Source organism: Denticeps clupeoides, chromosome 20 (genome assembly GCF_900700375.1).
Source record: "Denticeps clupeoides chromosome 20, fDenClu1.1, whole genome shotgun sequence".
NCBI classification, from domain to species: domain Eukaryota; kingdom Metazoa; phylum Chordata; class Actinopteri; order Clupeiformes; family Denticipitidae; genus Denticeps; species Denticeps clupeoides.
The window spans coordinates 14,158,275-14,178,299 of record NC_041726.1 but is presented as its reverse complement, the minus strand read 5'-3'; the positions used below and the strand labels follow the sequence as shown (position 1 = coordinate 14,178,299).

General features: G+C 43.0%; 1 protein-coding gene across 2 annotated transcripts in view; it reads right to left on the bottom strand.

The window, feature by feature from the left end:
* Positions 1-16,234, bottom strand: part of plekhm3 (pleckstrin homology domain containing, family M, member 3) — a 36,957-nt gene extending 20,723 nt beyond the window's left edge. The window contains exons 1-3 of one of the 2 annotated variants that reach the window (XM_028964522.1): positions 16,150-16,234; positions 14,131-14,939; positions 4,246-5,262 (exon numbers count right to left, since the gene is read on the bottom strand). In XM_028964522.1, the coding sequence (XP_028820355.1) occupies positions 4,246-5,262; positions 14,131-14,578 (1,465 nt within the window). In that variant the 5' untranslated portion in view covers positions 14,579-14,939; positions 16,150-16,234. Of the gene's footprint in view, positions 1-4,245; positions 5,263-14,130; positions 14,940-15,288; positions 15,470-16,149 lie in introns of those variants that run through there. The other variant, XM_028964523.1, reaches the window with a different exon arrangement.
* Positions 16,235-20,025: the final 3,791 nt, after the last annotated feature.

Below are 20,025 nucleotides of genomic sequence, written 5' to 3'. Positions count from 1 at the left end.
ACATGTCTCCATTGTCCTGTGCCGAGTGAGACAGACCCTGCTCATTTGATCTGCTCTCCTCCCTCCCCACCGCCAAGAAGGTCTTTCGGAATAGAAGCTTACCGAACGCAGGCCCCAAATTACCGCCGTCAAACTAACTTGGGGATGAGCCTTGAGAAAGTGGACATGCGACCTGCTCTTCGAGGGGCTAGTGTGACCTCCCGAAGTGACCCTAGTCCTTAAATAAAATACCGTTCGATACGTTTTGATGTCACCTCCACATTTAGGAGGAGGGTGCTTCAAAACACCGCGCACCACGGTGTGAATGAACCCTTCAGGTGACTTGAGTGTGCGCCGCATCAAAGAAGTCAATAAATATTTATGTAGGCCATACAACATCTTCATCTGAGCGCTAAGACAAAGGTGGGCATTTCAGACAGGATGTGGTTCATTATTTCACTATGTCACTAACCCATATTTACAGGACAGGGCTGCACAATTCATTGGTTGAACAAAGTTGTAACTTTGTTTGAGCTGAGGGAAACAGATAATATGAGGATTTAGTCAGATTAAATCAAAGACTGCAACGCTTTCAAGACAACACCATCTAAGAGAATGCTTCAAAAATCTATTTTAAAAAATTAAAAACCTGTAATTTCTAATCGGCTTAAAGTAAAAAAAGAAAAAGAAAAAAAAAAAAAAAGGTAAAATCCCCCCAAAAATGACTCCATTGTGTGCCGCCAAACGATGCGCTCAAAAGATATGCAGGGACGTCTTTCTGTTTTAAACGTCAGTGTGCTTACTGTCACCATTTGTAAATTCCTGGAGCGCTGAGCTGCACAGGTCTGCTCTAATTAGGAGGTGCCGGGCTCCCGCTGAAAGGGGCTTCAAAGCCCCTCCCACCTCCACCCCCTTCACGCAGTAATGGGTGGACCAATTCACCCTTTTGAGGGTGCTGACAAATTGGGGACAAGGCGTAGTGGGTGGATGGAGCGGAGGACGCCCCCCTCCCCCCGTACCCCAAAACCACATTAACTAAAACTCCCAACCCCTCTAATTTGTCCTATGTGTCGACCCCAAAACAATGGCCGCCTCCCCCGGTCTTCTGTCCTCTGGCTCCCCGTCCCACCAGTCAACGGCCTCCCTCGCTCACCCTCTCGCCCTCTAATCCCCAGCTTCTTGGAAGCCAGAGATATTTGTTTAGGGAAAAGCGATTAAACTGCGATACAACGGGCCGACCCTGACTCCCACTCCAAAGCCAAGTGACCAACAAGGAAGAAAAAACAAAAAAAAACAAAAGGCCCTTGAATGGAAAATGGAATCTGTTCAAGTGTGTGTCTGTGTGAGGTGAAAAAAAAAAGAGTGCATGATGGGTGCGACAGGACATCGAGGCGTGAACCGATAGGCAGGCACGAGAGGAGGATGAAGAAAAACAGACGCGGGGGACGAGAAGAAAGAGCCACCGGGACATGTGAGCGCCGCCGGTTCCCCATGTCTCCCATTCAAAAGGTCCTTCTGACCTGTGAATCGAACAATTAGCATCCAGGGGGTCCTTTGATACTAAAAACGGAGACAACCCCACCCCCTCATGATCCTTACTTTATTCTGCCCAATTATAGTCAGGTGCCTGGTCCCCTTGTTAATAGGCTGGTTGTTACAATTGAAGAGGAGAAAAGCAGCTTATTCAGATCCATCTTTCTTTCTAGCTGCAGACATGCAGGGGTGAATTCTTTTTATCTAAATATCCTGAACAATAATAAGTCTCCTAAGATCTGTAATGTTTGGGAAATTTTGCTGTTTGGAGGAACACAAGTTGCCTGTAGGAGTAAAGTTTAGGTCCAATCCAAAGTACCTTAATGGCGTCCATGACAGAAAGCAGTCTGGGCTGTGGCTGTCACTTTGACACATGCCACCTAATTTTTTTTTTTACATTTTATAGCAGACGCCCTTATCCAGAGCGACTTACAATCAGTAGTTACAGGGACAGTCTCCCTGGAGCAACTTAGGGTTAAGTATCTTGCTCAGGGACACAATGGTAGTAAGTGGGATTTGAACCCGGGTCTTCTGTTTAATAGGCAAGTGTGTTACCCACTAGGCTACTACCACCTACCTTGCAGACCACATTTCCCCCCTCATGGTAAGCAGGATGATGTGCCTGCCACACTGTTCGGGAATCACGTGAGGAACAAGGAGTTTGAGGCGTTGATGCCCAAATTCCACAAACCTTTAACGGCTGACTCTATTCTATTATGCTCTGTGCCACAATGCAAAAATCCCCCTGGTAATAGTTTGAGGAACATTACAGGTTCTCAATACAAGATTACATTTTACAATCCTCATAAAAACTTGCAGTACTAAAAGGACTTCTGATGTCTTGTAGAGTATGACCTAAACAACCCTGAATACTGAAGGTCTTTAGCTTAACAAATCTGACAACATATAAATAATCTGTTCTCGCTGTTCATAGAGTATGAGTAGAATGTTGAGTAGAGTATGTAGTATGTAGTGAGTATGTAGTATGTTGAGAGTATGTAGTGAGTATGTAGAATGTTGAGAGTATGTAGTATGTTGAGTAGAGTATGTAGTGAGTATGTAGTATGTTGAGTAGACTATGTAGAATGTTGAGTAGAGTATGTAGTATGTTGAGTAGAGTATGTCGTGAGTATGTAGTATGTTGAGTATAGTATGTTGAGTAGAGTATGTCGTGAGTATGTAGTATGTTGAGTAGAGTATGTAGTGAGTATGTAGTACGTTGAGTAGAGTATGTGGTATGTTGAGTAGAGTATGTAGTGAGTATGCAGTATGTTGAGTAGAGTATGTAGTGAGTAGAGTATGTGGTATGTTGAGTAGAGTATGTAGTGAGTATGTAGTATGTTGAGTAGAGTATGTAGTGAGTATGCAGTTTTGTTGAGTAGAGTATGTAGTGAGTATGTAGTACGTTGAGTAGAGTATGTAGTGAATATGTAGTATGTTGAGTAGAGTATGTAGTGAGTAGAGTATGTGGTATGTTGAGTAGAGTATGTAGTGAGTATGCAGTTTTGTTGAGTAGAGTATGTAGTGAGTATGTAGTACGTTGAGTAGAGTATGTAGTGAATATGTAGTACGTTGAGTATGTAGTGAGTAGAGTATGTAGTATGTTGAGTAGAGTATGTAGAATGTTGAGTAGAGTATGTAGAATGTTGAGTATGTAGTATGTAGTGAGTATGTAGAATGTTCAGTAGAGTATGTAGTGAGTATGTAGTATGTTGAGAGTATGTAGTATATTGAGAAGAGTATGTAGTATGTTGAGAGTATGTAGTATATTGAGTAGAGAATGTAGTGAGTATGTATTATGTAGTGAGTATGTAGTATGTTGAGTAGAGTATGTAGTGAGTATGCAGTATGTAGAGTAGAGTATGTAGTGAGTATGTAGAATGTTCAGTAGAGTATGTAGTGAGTATGTAGTATATTGAGTAGAGTATGTAGTGAGTATGTAGAATGTTCAGTAGAGTATGTAGTGAGTATGTAGTATGTTGAGAGTATGTAGTATATTGAGTAGAGTATGTAGAATGTTCAGTAGAGTATGTAGTGAGTATGTAGTATGTTGAGTAGAGTATGTAGTGAGTAGAGTATGTGGTATGTTGAGTAGAGTATGTAGTGAGTATGCAGTATGTTGAGTAGAGTATGTAGTGAGTAGAGTATGTGGTATGTTGAGTAGAGTATGTAGTGAGTATGTAGTATGTTGAGTAGAGTATGTAGTGAGTATGTCGAATGTTCAGTAGAGTATGTCGAATGTTCAGTAGAGTATGTCGAATGTTCAGTAGAGTATGTTGAGAGTATGTAGTATATTGAGTAGAGTATGTAGTGAGTTTGTAGTGAGTAGAGTATGTTGAGTATAGTATGTAGTATGTTGAGTAAAGTATGTAGTGAGTATGTAGTATGTAGTGAGTAGAGTATGTAGTATGTTGAGTATGTAGTATGTAGTGAGTATGTAGAATGTTCAGTAGAGTATGTAGTGAGTATGTAGTATGTTGAGAGTATGTAGTATATTGAGAAGAGTATGTAGTATGTTGAGAGTATGTAGTATATTGAGTAGAGAATGTAGTGAGTATGTATTATGTAGTGAGTATGTAGTATGTTGAGTAGAGTATGTAGTGAGTATGCAGTATGTAGAGTAGAGTATGTAGTGAGTATGTAGTATGTTGAGTAGACTATGTAGAATGTTGAGTAGAGTATGTAGTGAGCATGTAGTATGTAGGATCTAAAGAAGAGAGAGAGCTTCTTCACCTGCACACCTGAAACTCTGGGCGGTCAGTCCCTTCTCCACCGCCAGGCAGGTGAGGATGCTGAGGAAACTGGTGGTGACCGACTGGCGCTTCGACCTCTGGCCGTCCCGGTGGCGGCGCTCCCGCGCTGGCTTGGTCCGCATGACGACCGCCTGAGGCTGAAACTGACTCAGCTGACCTCCCCCGCCTGAGCCTCTCTGGTTGGCGACCGCCGTGCGAAGGCCTTCCACCCAGTCTTGAGCCTTGGCCTCGCTCTCTGCCCTCAGTCGCCATACCTCGTTGGGGAAAACCACCTGGAAGCAGGTGGAGCTGCCGCCCGGAGCCTCGTCCCGCTGCACCGCCAGGCAGGAAGCCAGCGCGTGGCAGAGCACTGGCTCGGAGACGGGGCCGCGGCCCTCGGTGGGGAAGGCCTGCAGCTGGGTGCGGCTCAACACGAAGGTGAAGGCCTTCCAGTTGTTGAGGTCGCCGAGCTGGTGCAGCAGGCCGGCCTTAATGACGTCCACGCAGTGTTGGGTGAACAGGGGCAGGGCGGTGGGACGTTCCGGGGGGCGAGGCCGCGCCGGCGTGGACGCGGAGTCGGAGGCCTGGCTGTCGGTGCTGGGCGACCGCGCGCCTCCCGCCTCCACCGGCCGGGCGGCAAGGACCCGATCCCACAGGAGCCGGCGCCACTCCGACGCCTCCCGCTGGCACGGGGCCCGCAGCTGCAGCTGGGTGCTGCTGAAGAACAGCGCCTGCAGGACGCGCCCGTCCTGGGCCTGGGGGGCGCTCACCGCCTGGCAGTGGGACAGCGAGAGCGCCGTGCACAGCTGCCGGTTCCCGCTGCCGTCCAGGCTGTAGAGGCGCAGCTCGCAGGCGGTCAGCTCCACGTGGCAGGCGAGCCACGGTCCCCACGGACCGTCCCTCTGTTCCAGCTCCCCCTGCTTTACCACACTTCCGCAGGCCAGCCACGGTCCCCACGGACCGTCCCTCTGTTCCTGGTCCCCCTGCTTTACCACACTGCCGCTGCTCTCCTTGTGGGCTGGAGACAGAGCACAAAAACAGGACTTCGCCGTTAGTTTCAAGAAACAGGCCAGGGCTCACACGCCGTTTTACGAAACAATTTCCCCACTTTTCAGTTCAATTGTCATGTTCTCCGATAAAAAGGTCACAAAAAGTCAAATTTACCAAAATATTGTTTATGACAACCCTGAGTTTGTCATAGTTTACGTGAACTTTATTTTTGTTTAAACCGGGTCGTTCAAAGTGATCATAAAAGTGATTATTAATACTAGTTAGGGCTGTGCAATAGGGACAAAATAATCATATTGTGATTTTTTGAACGAATATTGCGATTGCGATTTTATTTGCGATTTTGGCAACTGTTTTTGCTTTTTCAAACAAGCTACATACATTCTAAATGTATTCAGTGCACAAGAAGTGCATAACAAAACATTTCACAATGAAATAACATAGTATTGTGTTTAATAAACAAAACTGTAGTAAAATTGTCTTTAAAACAGACAACATAAAATAAATTAAGATTAACTAACCTCAATTCCAGTCATAACAATAAATAAAAACCAACATAAATCAAAACCAGGGTTTTTGCAAGAAATGAATGCGAGATGGCAGCTGGTATCTTTTGTCAAGTGTTTGAATTAGTCTTCATAAGCCGTCTTTACTGACGATGTACGCAGGCATCATATCTTTGCATATATGATAGGTGATCGCGTCTGTAATTTCTTTGTGCCGTTTTGATCTGTTCTCATAAGGCACGGCACTTGCACATGCTTGAACAATGGCTACTTGTTCAGTCTGTCTTTGTGTGCTTTTGTTTGTTCCGATGGTCTTTGTCGACATGCATTGATCATGCAGTTTTTTATGATGCGGTTTTACGTGTTGGAACAGATTTATAGTATTGCTCCGTTTCGTTGAAATAATCATTTCACAAGTCTTGCAAGTTACCTTGCTCTGTGACACATCCTCTCTCCTGAATCCAAAGTACTCCCAAACGACTGACGTTGAATTTCTCTTTGGCACCAAATCATTTTTATTTTGACCTGCATCCATATTTTATATTCTTTCCTCCCGCTCGCCTATTCTGTTCTCCCGATCAGCTTCGTCGTGCGCTCTGATTGGTTAACATCTTTCTCCCGCTCAGTTTAGCTGTGATTGCCCGGTGCGCTGCGTCAGCTCTGATTGGTTAACAAATTAAAATCATGAGCACAAGAACGTATTTTGAATAAAAATCTAAATAAATTAGAATCGCCTTTAGAAATCGCATGTGCTTAAATCACGATTTTTTTTGTAATTGCGATTAATTGCACAGCACTACCACTAGTGCTGTGCAATTCGATCGATGATCACAATTCACAATTCATCTCGATGATCAGCTTCTGCTATTTTTACGATTACAAGCCAACTTACTGTGGTGGCAGAGGCCGGCCGACCGAACTGTACCAGCATGCTTTGCGAGCACTAGGGAGAGAAGGAAATGAGCAAGTCGGATGTAAATAGGTGAATGTAGGTGGCCGGAACAGTAATTCAGTATTCAGTAAGCAGAAAGTGGGTGTGCTATAATGTTTGCTCCACCTACCCTGTTACAATCAATCAATCAATAAATAAATAAATAAGCTCTTATTCCAGCAAGGATGAGCACAAGCCTGAGCCAGAGTAAAACTGGTCCCATCAAATTCGGGCATAGAAAATCTGATGTAATTTACATGACTTTTAAAAGGAGACACGTGGCTGCAGAGGAGCTGAAATATGTACATTCACAGCATTTATCTGAAGCCCTTGTCCAGCGCGACTTTTTTAAAGTGATTGTCATTGTGATACACAGCAGCACAGCACACAGTGAAATGAGTCATCTGATTTAAACCATCCCCCATGGTGAGCAGGGGGCAGCCATGACAGGCGCCCGGGGAACAGTGTGTGGGGACGGTGCTTTGCTCAGTGACACCTTGGTGGATCGGGATTTGAACCGGCAACCTTCTGATTTCAGGGCTGCTTCATTAACAGAGGTCACGTTTCGTTGTATCACCGTGTGCTGTGCTGCTGTATTTCACAATGACAATCACTTCACTTTATTGTGCATTCATGTGTCCATCAGATTTCAGTGTTTCTCCATAACTTTATCGGTTTATTTCATATACAAAAACTTTTCAAGACCTGGAAAGTTCTCTTTTCAAATTCCATGGCTCTTTCAGGTTTTTAATGACCGTAAGAACCCTGCATGAACCCATAATGACTGCTAATCTAATCAACGAACGACCAACAGTTCGAATCTCTAAATTCACGTCAGAAAGCAGGTGACGTGAATTATCTGAATCAGTTTCAATACTCATAGGTCTTCTTTTAAACATTTTAGCAATCAACACCTGAATGACTGCTGCCCACATCCTGGTGATAAGATGTGTGTGCTTTTGATTTCAATGGCCACTATTTTCAATTTGGCCCTTAAACGTAGGACTCCTCAGACTTTGCATAAATAAACAGATAGACCAAGATAGAAGCCTGATGTTTGATGATGTTTGCACATGTGTTGAAATGAGGAGGAATGAGGAAGTAACGTGTGTGTGTGTGTGTGTGAGCTTTCAATCACCGGCTTCCTCCAATTATGAAGGTGTCATAAAAGATGTGTTCTGGGTGACAGAAACAAAGTTTCTAATTAAGATACAAAAATGCTATTGGTATTGGTCCGTATCAATTTTGTTCAAATGATTGTATGCTTGATTGGATTGGAGATCTTTAGAATTTGGATGCCAAGAAAAGACTTCGTTTTGGTCAAAAGGTCAGACTTAAACTGCAGTTTTTTCGTGCTGCCATATTTTCCCCAGTGACAAAGAATTTACCAGAACAATGTCCAGTTCCGCCTCTCCCCGAAGAACCTCGCATTGGCGGCAACACAAACCACGCTGTTCTGCACGGTGCGTCCTAATGCTTTTCTGTCATCACCGACATTCATGCCTCCATGTTTTCTCACTTGCTGCCCTCCATATTCCGCCCCTTGACCAAACACTCCATGAATGCGTCTCGCGAGGCCACAGGACAATGCTGAGCTATCAGCGATTCTTCCAGTGAGCGAAGTGCACTCGTCACGTCGCTCATTCTGTGACCCGCGTGAATAAATACAGCAGGACTTCGCCGGACAACTGTGCAAACAAAGATCGATCTCGCGGTCCACCTCCTTCCTTGAAGGCGCTTTAAAGTAGTTTATCTCCGTTCCCCTCAGCTCCGTGCCACCCTCCGCTTCCCGAGGGCCAGACAGATTCCACTACTTTGCAACCGTTTGCAATAGATTATGGACCATTAGAGAGGCCCAATGAACAACCAAAAATTATTAATCAGCTCTTGTAGCCATTACAGTCCCACACAGGCCAGGAAGGGGCGGGGTTCCACAGGCCGGCCTGATTTGGGTCACTTGCTGGGGGCACGGGGAAATGCCAGGACAGGCGCTGTGCTTTGGCCTCCGCGGGCCCCGTGGCTGGATGACACGGGACGGCGGTGGAGGCGGGTCTCCTCGCGTCCCCTAAGGCTTCAAAGAGAACCCTTCAGCACACGGGGACGCGGGAGGTCACTCTAGGTTTCGTGCCCCAGAGGAAGCCGGGCGCGCTGACATGGAGCAATTAGTGCGCTGGCAGCGGGCGCGGTTCACCCGCCGGGTGAAAGATGCCCTCGGCGTGCGAGCACTTGCGCCGCATTAACGGGCCCAAAATCTGTTTCTGTCTGAGAGGCCGAGGCGAAAGGTTCCAGATAATGCGCCTCCACGTAATTCAGGCACCGACTTCCCCATTTCAAAAATTAATAAAAATAACATTTTGCAACATACAGGGATATATAAACATTTTATTAAAAGCACAGATTTTTGGGATATTTTTCAGAACATTGTCCCAGAATTATTGATCAGCATTATTTTAAGGCAGAAACAAAGCGTCGGATCGGTCAAACTTTGCAACCTCCGCACGATCAAGTGAATAAAGTGGGGAAAAACATGGTTGTCTTCAACTTTCCTCAGTTGCTACAAATACTTTGCAGTATCAAAATAAACACAGAAAGCATGTGTGAAACGTGTTTAAACTTAAGAAGCTATTTATTGCAGCTGGGACGATTCTCTACGTGATGCACGGGACATTTTGAGAAGTTACTTTATCGCCATAACTAGTTGTCAGAGCTGTGAACAAGTGTGACATGTATGTAGTACTTGTCGTGCCTTACTACTGGGTACTTCAATATAAAGTTATGACAAAAGCCATACTGGCAGTTTGAAAAGTTGTGATGCACGGGGCACAGAAAACCAGTCTCACTTGTTAAAACAAGTCTATAAGCATTTAGACAAAACTATTGCATATTTCTATGTATAATGGTATATTATGCAATACCACGGAAGACAATGTCACTGGTCTAAAAGCTAGTTAAACTGTGCTGCATTGTAGAAATATTTTAATTATGCCTGATGTACTATTCAATATGAGAGAGAGAGAGAGAGAGATAAAAAAAACTGAACTTTGAATGTCTGGATTATGATCATTTGCTTTGAACTTCATTTAAATTTGAATTGTGAGAGGTAGTTTCAAATGTCTAATATTCCAGAGAACTGCCCAATATGTAAATAATAAAAAAAGTAATCGCCGTACACAAAAACACTACATGGCTAAAAATTTTAAAAAAAAATTTTTTTAATGGATTGTGCTAGTGGTTTTAGTATAGCGTAAAAATACACTTTATTGTAAAAACAACGCTGTAAAACGCCTTTCTTACTATTTTTATTTATTTATTTTTAACAAAAAATAAATAAATAAATAAATAAATAAATAAATAAATAAATAAAAGTACTTTATGCCACCAGTGATTATCTCGGGATGGTGACGTTTTTTCTGCAGGCTCTGCAAATGGGTGACCTGTGGTCCTGGATTTCTCCTTTTGCCTCTTTTGGGTACCCAAAATATTCCCACACAGGAGACTTCAAACACTTCCGAGGTGGAAGTGCTTCCCCTTGTTGGTTGTCTCTTGTTGGCCTTCTGCCATGATCGTGTTTCACTTTGTTCGTGCGGGTGGCACTACTCCATGTCTTTTTTGCAATGTTAGGGGTGGCGTTTCACACACTTGGTTAATTGTCAAACCGGTTAATCCCTGAAACCCTGATAGGTTTACAATTATATTTTATAAATTGCCCACTTGTGATCGGTTAGACCAAAGTAACAAAATATTGATTTCAGACAGATGCAACTATGCATAAAAATAATCATGATCATCAGCCTGTTAAACAGAGCTATAATGTCACTTATGACATGCACATTTGTTGTTTGGTGCTACTAGTTGCTTTTTTTTTTTTTTGGTTTTCACCGTACATGTGTTGACATACAATATGCGTCATATTCAAAGATCCAACAACTGCCCGGTCTGTCAGTATCACAGTTGACACAGATGTGTATGCATATCTGTGCTGTCATCATTCACTGCCTTTTTTTTTTTCTTCATTACAATATAATTTTTTTTTCTCATTTAACTTGCTACAATCCTGACAGACCGAGAAAAAGAGAAGCTGGACAGAAAGTGAACATATAGAGGAGGGAGAGAAAAACGAACACAGACAGTCTGCTTCGGTACCTACTTCAACCGCAGGAAAACCCACAGCAACAGCCAACATCTGTATAAGTCACAGTAAATAACGAATAGTAAATGTTCCGTAACTACACACCACACACAAACCCAAGAATTTAAAAAGAAAAAAAGCTGTACAGTATTCGGATTTAAACATTCACGTCCCAACGCACAATGGAAGACATGAATGAGATTTCATAAAAATGGTCTAAAGTGGAAGACCTTAGAAATACTTTTCGTGTACTGTTGTTTTGTCGGTCACCATGTATGAAAAGCAGCTGGCAATTTGAGATGGTCTTAGCGAGTGGATGGAGCAAAACCACATCTAAATTTCTATCACACCTTTTCAATCATTCTGAAATCATTCTGAAGCGATGGAGGAGAGCACACAGGAGGAGGACAACTCCGCTGCTTTCAGTCAGCCATGCGTATTTGCCTGAGGTGTGCACATACTGGTCCAAAGTACAAGATGAGCTGCCAGGCTGCAGCTTTAGTGTGTGTGCCGTGATGCCTCCCCACAGGAAATCCAATGGGGAAATGCCAGCGTCACAGCCGGTGGCATAAAACGCGACGGACACACGGGCAGTAGCCGGGGTCATCCGGTCTTCAGAATCCCGCCAACGCAATGTAAACGCGCGATGGTGTCCAATCCGCACAGACTCGGCAAACTCCACACAGTTCGACGAACTCTTGGTCATGCAAACAAATCAGCTGATTCAAAATTGTTCCACTTCATAATGCAACTTTTTTTTTTTTTGTTTTTGTATTCCAGGTCTTCCCGATGTTTATTTATTATTATTATTATTTTTTTTTTTTTTACAAATTGAAGAATGTGTAATATTGTGAAATAGTTCTTTGCATGTAAATGATTTACAAAAGCGAAGAGTAAATAAATGCCCAAGCGATTAAATGTGATTTGTCATATTTGTTCTTTTTTCACATCCACTCCATAATCCCAGTTTTTCGGTGAATAAATACGTTTATAAGGGAAAACATGCAATTCAGAAGAATTAAAATTGGGGAAGAATATAGGAAAAAATAAACGCATTTCATGGGGCCCTAAGTAACCTGCAACCCTTCAAACTGCATCATGACCACAATGTAAAAAGCAGCTGGGCCGCGGTCTTCCAGAACCATCATCAGATGATGCTCTTGAGTGTCTCCCTCGGTTAAACCTGGGACATCTCAAAGCATAAATCAACTCCAATGCAATGCTTGCTTTAAAAAGTCGGGGGTCTACTCCTCCATGCGTCGACATGCTTTCCTGGCCCCGTGTCAAGACCACTAACAATCTTTTCAGGACTATGCTAATCCCCCTAAAACCGAGGAGGATTGGGACTCGCACTTGTTGACACAGATTTACATTATCCTACTATTGCCTTTCTTGTTTCAGTACAGACTGATAGAGAGTACTTTCAATAAAAAGGTCACAATAGCTGTAGGGTGACAGAAAATCTGAAGGAATAAGACAAGACCAAGTGTAAGAGGAAAAAAGGTAAAATCCAAAACATCATCATTTTTCGTATTAAATGTAAAGAACATAATTAAAACGGCAAACGAAAGGAGACTAAAAATTCCTTCTTCACGGGGTCTCCGATTCCAATCATGTCTGTTCTCCGTTGTTGTCCCTGGCTGGTGGAACAACCTGCCCTCCTCCACACGACTAGCCGAGACTATCACCACTTTTAAGAAGAAGGTGAAAACCCTCTTATTCCAAAAATATTACAAACAAATTTAACACATACACATGCATACACATTGAACAAACAAATACAAAATGTATAAATACATTATAATTTTTCTTAGTCTAGCACCCAACACTCTCCGAGCATGCTCTTCAATGACAAGTCTAAGCCTTATCAGGGCTCTTAGTTTGTATACCCGATATTCTATAGAAATCGAACGAGAATTGCTGGTGTCTTCCCATTGTAAGTCGCTTTGGATAAAAGCGTCTGCCAAATAAAGTAAAGTAAAGTAAATTAAGTATAAATGATTAAGAACCAGCCGGATGAACCACTGAAGGACGTATTTTACATTTCTAAGAATGCAGCAGACGTGCGGCGCTTTGTAAAACAAGAGCACATCCTTCAGATGGTTTTCATGTTTCTCCATGCAAATATGCCTGATCTGCATTTAAATGACGACAAGTACAAACGAGTGACATCTTCACGCACAAGATGAGCAAAAAAAACTAAACATACAAATTATGGAATATGCAGCATTTAGACATTGTAATAAAGTTTTTATATGAACAGTGACAGGTAGGACCATTGTTGGCGAGAATCTAGCAAAAATCTTGCAAATGCAACAACGCAAACAAAGTAATTTCAATAATATCACTTTAACGTCACACATCCATGGTAAAAATGGTTAGGCTGAGTTAGAGTTAAGTCAGTCGATTTATTTATTTTGTCCCGACAAATGGTTTTTGTTAATATACTTATTCAGTACAATAATAATTCTGTTTATTAACCAGTTGTGTCAATATTTCAATAAAATGGCACTCCTCACATTATTATGCACAATAATAATATTTGAACATGTACAATCTACACATCCACACATTGATTTGATTGGCATCAAACCACCCTTTTCCAGAGTGACTTACAATCAGTAGTTACAGGGACAGTCCCCCCACAATAGTAGTAAGTAGTAAAAAAGAGCACAAAAAAGTAGTAAAAAAGAGCACAAATGAATTTTTTTAGTTCAGACTCTGAAGAACCAGTGGGGTCTTTAAATTTGTATCTGGAAAAACACCAACACGACTTCCTGTTTGTGCCAAACATTGTGGTTGGTGAACGGTGTTCATGACGTAATTTCCGCGAATGCCCGCTCACTTCTATAGGCCGCTCTCCTCCTCGTCCCGCCTCTCTCCTCCTCATTAGCATCTAAAGCTACAGACACCGAAAACAACGCGTCCTGGGAAATCTCATTGTGGGACTAGATCGAAGTGGCTGTAATTCTGCACCGAGGCTGAATTTCGGAAAGCGACTTCAGATACAGTATTAGATGCGGTATCTGCTTCTCTTGTATTAGGTAAGGGCGGCACTAACGGTGCTATGGTTTAAATGCAAACCACTTCCAAAATGACAAAAAAAAACAAAAAGAAAAAAATCAATACTATATATTAATTGACTTATTAAATTATTGTCACGGGTCAGTATTACTGGTTTAGTTATCTAGAGTGAATGGTTCATCTGAACATATTATTCTGTTCAATGTGCCCACTGCAAACTCCAAATTTCAAATTTTGGAATTTGCAATGATGTGTTATGAGCAAAATGAATCAATGCAATACTCTTACCTTCAGTCTGGTTGTTGATGGCCATGTTCTTTAACGTGTTCTTGTCAACTACAGGGACACCGTTGTCATTGTAGGAGCAGTAGTTCACGTCGGATCTTGACCGGTTATGACCCCGTTTGAAGGCCCCTTTGGAACAGGTGTTGGTGTCCTTGGCATGAACGGCCAGGTCGTTCGTAGACCGCGCCCGACTCCTCTTCCCATGCCTCAGGCCCAGGACGCTGACAGAGGCCGGCTGGTCAGTCCAGGCCACATTTCGGGGAGAGACCTCCAGCTGCTCTCCGGCCAGGAGACCCCACACTCCGCTGGAGCTCAATTTGGACAGCGCAGACACCTCCTGCAGCTTGGGCGAGTGGACGGGGTCATCCTCTGGGCTACCATCCAGACAGTGCAGGTCCTCTGTGACCTCCAAAGCCGGACTGATGTCCTCCACCGCCAGCCCCTCCGACATTGCAGAAGCGCTGTGCAGGAGAGCCGAAACGGTGGATTTTCTTTGGGGGCTGGAACCCCGCCCAGGAACAACAATCACCTCAAGAGAACGCGGTTAATGAGACAGCTCGACGAGAAATGTCTTGCCGTGCCAAGGCGGTCCACAGCAGGCGTGAGCTGGCAGGCAGCAGGACTTCACAGCTTTGGAGGCTGGAGCACGCATCCACGCAGAAGTGGCAAATGTTTCAACGACACGACCGAAGAACTTCAAAAAGGAGAAATGAGAACCGGCAGCGGTCCCAGAGGTCAGCCGTTGTCATGTGACCTGCTAGTTCATGTCACTCGTTTCCCCATTTCTCATTCTTCACCAAAAAGTTGTAGTTCTGAAGGGATAGAGGAGACATAATTAACATCTAAGTATTCAAATAATAATTGTTTACACATAGGGTTGCTAGAAAATATCGATACAGAAATATATCGCGATATTTTACGTGGTGATATTGATACAGGGACATGAAATATTATTATTATTATTTTTTTTACATTTAGATCACAGCATCTTGTACATCAGCTCTGTTTTTGCATTTTCAGTGAACTGTAGAATATCGCAATATGTACAAGATCAGAATATATCGTGATATAATCGTATGGTGACCCGTGCATCGTGGTACGTATCGTATCGCCAACACGCACCCCTGTTTTCCAGCCCAGATTAAAACAAGACACGTTTACCTTGTTGCCGGACGCAGAAACTCTTCAGACTGGGACAGACAGCGCCGATAACAACCGATAACAACCGGGCCGGAGATGCGGAGCCCCCAGGGTGGGGCTTCCGTCCAGCAACTGCCCTTCCACTTCCATTTTCTCTGCCTTTTCCCATCTCCGGCCCACTGACCGTGCCGGTTCAGGGCCTTCCACTTTCCTCAAGCCAATGAATTATTTAGAGGCCATTACATCACCCCTGGCCAATGTCAGGCCGGCATGCAGTCAGCATTTCGGAAGGGAGGAGTGAGAAAATGAGGTGGTGGAAGTCACAACTCTGCTTCGCATCACACCCCAAGCAGTCGAAAACCCAGCAATGTCCATCTGCACCGCGATGATCATAATCTTCCCCGCAGTGTTCCCTGACGTAAAAGGCACAGGCCAAATAAGACCCAGCCGGTGCACCAAGGGCAATGCTGTTCACACAAAGAATTAAAAAAAAAAAAACCTTTTACACGTTTGTTCTTGCTGTAACGTCGGCGTCGCCGGCACAAGGGCTAACTTGCTAGCCAGCCGGTTAGCACCGCTCATTACAGCGCTTCTCGAAACGCCGCGGTTCCTAAATCCCGGTACAGGGTTCGGCCCCGAAGAGGCAAAAATAAAATAAAATTTAAAAAAAAGAAAATAACTTAGATTTATAGCGCTGACGCAAAAAAATCCCTGGCGAGCGGCCAATGAGCTACAAATGCTAAGGCTTTACAGATTTCGAATGAATCGGCTTATTAACACACTTACATCGTAAATCATATGACCTGGCATTATAAAGACGACCGTGCCGCGGGAAACCCGCATCAGAGGGAGAGAATAACATAAAATAAAACCGCCACTCACCTGATTCTGTTTACAATTTTCCCATTCTTGGTTCCGTCCCGAAATCCTTCCCGGAGTGAAACAGAGACCGCAGGCCTACAGTTCCTCTTCTAGATCCCGCCGGGTTCTACTTCACTGCGTTCTAAAGCGTCCAGCGACCGCAGTTGTGAGTTTCACATGGTTTTGTCTCGCAGTTCCTGGGGTCAGGACAGGCTCAATAAAAGTTGCTAATAAAATTCACTGAACTTAAATCAAACCGATGGCCCAGCTTCAACAGCCCCGCAACAAATCAGACTGTTGGTACATCCCTACAGACTTCACTGTTTCTTCGCAGCATTCTTCTGGGTGCCACTACCTTTTAGAATATCAGGAATATCAACGAACCCAGAGCAGGAGAATTCATTTTTATTGAAATGAGCACCGAACGACACATCACAACACACCGAAAACGCACCCATACATTATGAAACATTTTTAAAGCACGTTTTCATGAGCATGTAGAAGCAAATTTGTGCTAAGAATAGTTTATTGGTTGTTATATTTGCAATTATTCTTTAAAACATTTTAGGAAGAATGTGCTGTTTGTGATCTCAACCCAGCAATAAACTGGACAATCAAGTCAAGTTTAACTTGACGTTTTAACTTCAAACCAATGCACAAACTCACAGTTGACAATTCATGTCAGAGCCTAGAGCAAGCATGAAGTCAAAGGAATTATCTTCAGACCTCCGAGACAGGATTGTCCCGAGGCACAAATCTGGGGATGGTTACAGAAATGTTTCTGTCTTGAAGGTCCCATTGAGCACAGAAGTTCAAAACCACCAGGACTCCACCTAAAGCTGGCCAGCCACCTAAACTGAGCGATCGGGGCAGAACGGTTTTAGTGACCAAGAACCCGATGGTGACTCTATCAGAGCTCCAGAGGTCCTCTGTGGACAGAGGAGAACCTTCTAGAAGGACAACCGTCAGGCCTGTATGCAGGGGTAGCCTGCTTGGTGCCTTGGGTGAACACGCCCTCTGGCCAACACTCGCCCTCCTCTCCTTTTGACAGGTTGACAGGGGTTGGGGGGATTGGGATTAAGTTCATTTTCATGGCCAAGAGTGATTTTGTAATTCATCTGATCACTCTTCATTCTGGAGTATATGCAAATTGCCATAATAAAAACAGAAGCAGCAAACTTTGTGAAAACCTGGATTTGTATACTGACTCTACAGTGAAGCGTGGTGGTGGCAGCATCGTGCTGTGGGATGTTTTTCAGCTGTCGGAACTGGGAGACTAGTCGGGATAGAAAGAAAGATTGCAACAACGTACAGACACCTCCTGGATGAAAACCTGCTCCAGAGCGCTCTTGAGGGGTTCATCTTTCAGCAGGACAACAGCCCTAACCGCACAGGGAAGATCTCAAAGGAGATGCTTCAGGACAACTCTGTGAATGTCCTTGAGTAGCCCAGCCAGAGCCCATACTTGAACACCTCTGGAGAGACCTTAAAATGGCTGCACCAACCTGCTGGAGCTTGAGAGGTTCTGCAAAGATGAATGGGCCAAACTGACCAAGGACAGGTGTGCCAAGCTTGTGGCATCATATTCACAAAGACTTGAGGCTGTAATTGCTGCTAAAGATGCATGGACAAAGTATTGAGCAAAGGCTGAAAATACTTATGTACACAAATTTGCCAAAACCTCAAGTAAACCTTTTTCCACGTTGTCATTATGGGGTGTGTAGAATAAGGGGAAAAAAAAGGATTTAATCATTTTGGAACAAAGCTGTAACATAACAAAATGTGGAAAAAGCGCTGTGTGAATACTTTCTGGGAGCAGGGTCTGTTCATCATAGGGCCTTTTCATTGCGCAAGGCATGTGCAATGCAATTAAAGGCTTTCCATCTTATTTAATTTATTAAGTATTCTCATTGGCCTAACATCACTTTCATCACATTAAATCTTACTCCCACAATTAGGTCAACTTTTACCTCTATACCTAGTATCATACAGATAATGATCATCATAAACCAGCACCCATAGGCCGATTACGCTCCCTCTTTAGGGTCACCGTGTCTTGTACTTGCCTCTGCCAGTGGCTGTAGAGCTCAAAAAGAAAAAAAAGAACAATGACACACAATCCTCTCTCACAAACCTGAACTGATAATCTTTACAACCACAGCTGCCTCTGGGTTCGAAACACACACTCACACATAGTAAACGTGTATCTTTATTGTGCATATAGTGGAAAGCTAGAGGATTGCCATATCACGTGACAAACAGAATAATGAACAAATTGAACAAAGAAGCAGTCATGGAGTTACATAGAGAACATTCACACAATATGATACATCTGCTACTTGCAACTAAAAAGTGATGCTGAGACTTTTGAACTGTAAAACTTGCTGTTCATTAGGAGGATATTAGCACAACAGTAAATCAATCTTTGAATAAGGATAGCATAAATAAATGGGGGTAGTAACATGCTGATTGTTACTCTTTACTCTTTATATCACCCTTGAGTGACCCTGCTTTAGCGATCTGGTTCTGTATAAGAGGTCATGGAAGCTTGCAATTGTTTCTAAATGGTGAGAACAGAATTTTATTGGAGAATGACAAAAATGAATGGAGAAAAAAACTGTCCCGCAAAGTCCAAGGGTAACTGCTTCACAGGCAGCGTAGGGCAAGTAATATCTTTAATGACATATATCAGAGGTTTAGATGATGACCTGGGCCTCAATTTGCTGATGGAGGAAAATGATTATAATTGTCCCCTGTCCAACAGAAAAGGAAACATTATTCAAGTTTCTTTCAGATAGCAGAAGGGGATGCAGTAATTATTGTGCGCCCCTCCCCGAAACCTGTGACCTCCCCTGCACAGCACCCTCCGCCCCCCTCCTAGGCTTCCCCAGTACCTTTCCATGCTCTCTTTGTCTTGGTTCATTTGAAAAAAAAAAATCTTTAATGAGTGGGCGGGGTCCAGTGCTAATGGGCTTATAATAAGTTCCTCTCGGTCTCATTGTAGTGGAATAATGGTGGTATAAGCCCCATCTGTAAACTTACAGACGCAATATTGAGCATGACCTACATAGAGCAGTGTACGAACTCAAATGCCAATCCTTCCCAGAGGTCATTGCTTTTCCTTTTCTGATAATCATGGAGCAGTTGGACTTCGCTCTGCTAATGACATGTTGAGAGCTAAACGTAGCCAGACACTGGCTAGCTAGCAAGTATTGTATGTGCTTAATAAAATAAAATCTAAAAGGGTTTTTCAGATATCCTAAATGGGTCACATACAGTCATGCCTTAAATAGTTATTTATCATTGTTTTCACTATATCTCTATACTATTTGTATAAAAGTACATATATATATATATATACATCGCTTGAGAGTATTATTATTATTATCATCATTAAAATTAGCATAATATATTCATACTAATTATTAATGATAATAATAATATTGTCAAGTGATATGAATAATATTGTCAACTGAATGACCTTATGTCTTAAGCAAATAGAACTTGAGTGAATCCTTTTTATGGCCCCACTCCACATCTCATCAGACAGCACCTCATACAAGTCTTTCGCCCATTGGCCCTTTAGAATAGTCAAGGGCTTCAAATTAAGTGAATTTAGTTCGGTGTAGATAGACCTGTTTAGCTTTTTTGATCAGGGATTCAATTCTAAAACAGTTGAGAAGTACATATTTTAAGAGGGGCTGTCAAAATGAATGTTTATCCCTGGGATAAACCTATAAATATTTAACATGCTCACTGAGTTTTGTTTAATATGTGAAATAATGTGTGTCCCAGATGTGGAATTCACCCTAGACAGACAATCCCTACATAAAATAGAGACGGACAGTGACATTCCCCAACTGAGCTACTGAGAAAACCTAAGTAATTAGCATTAAT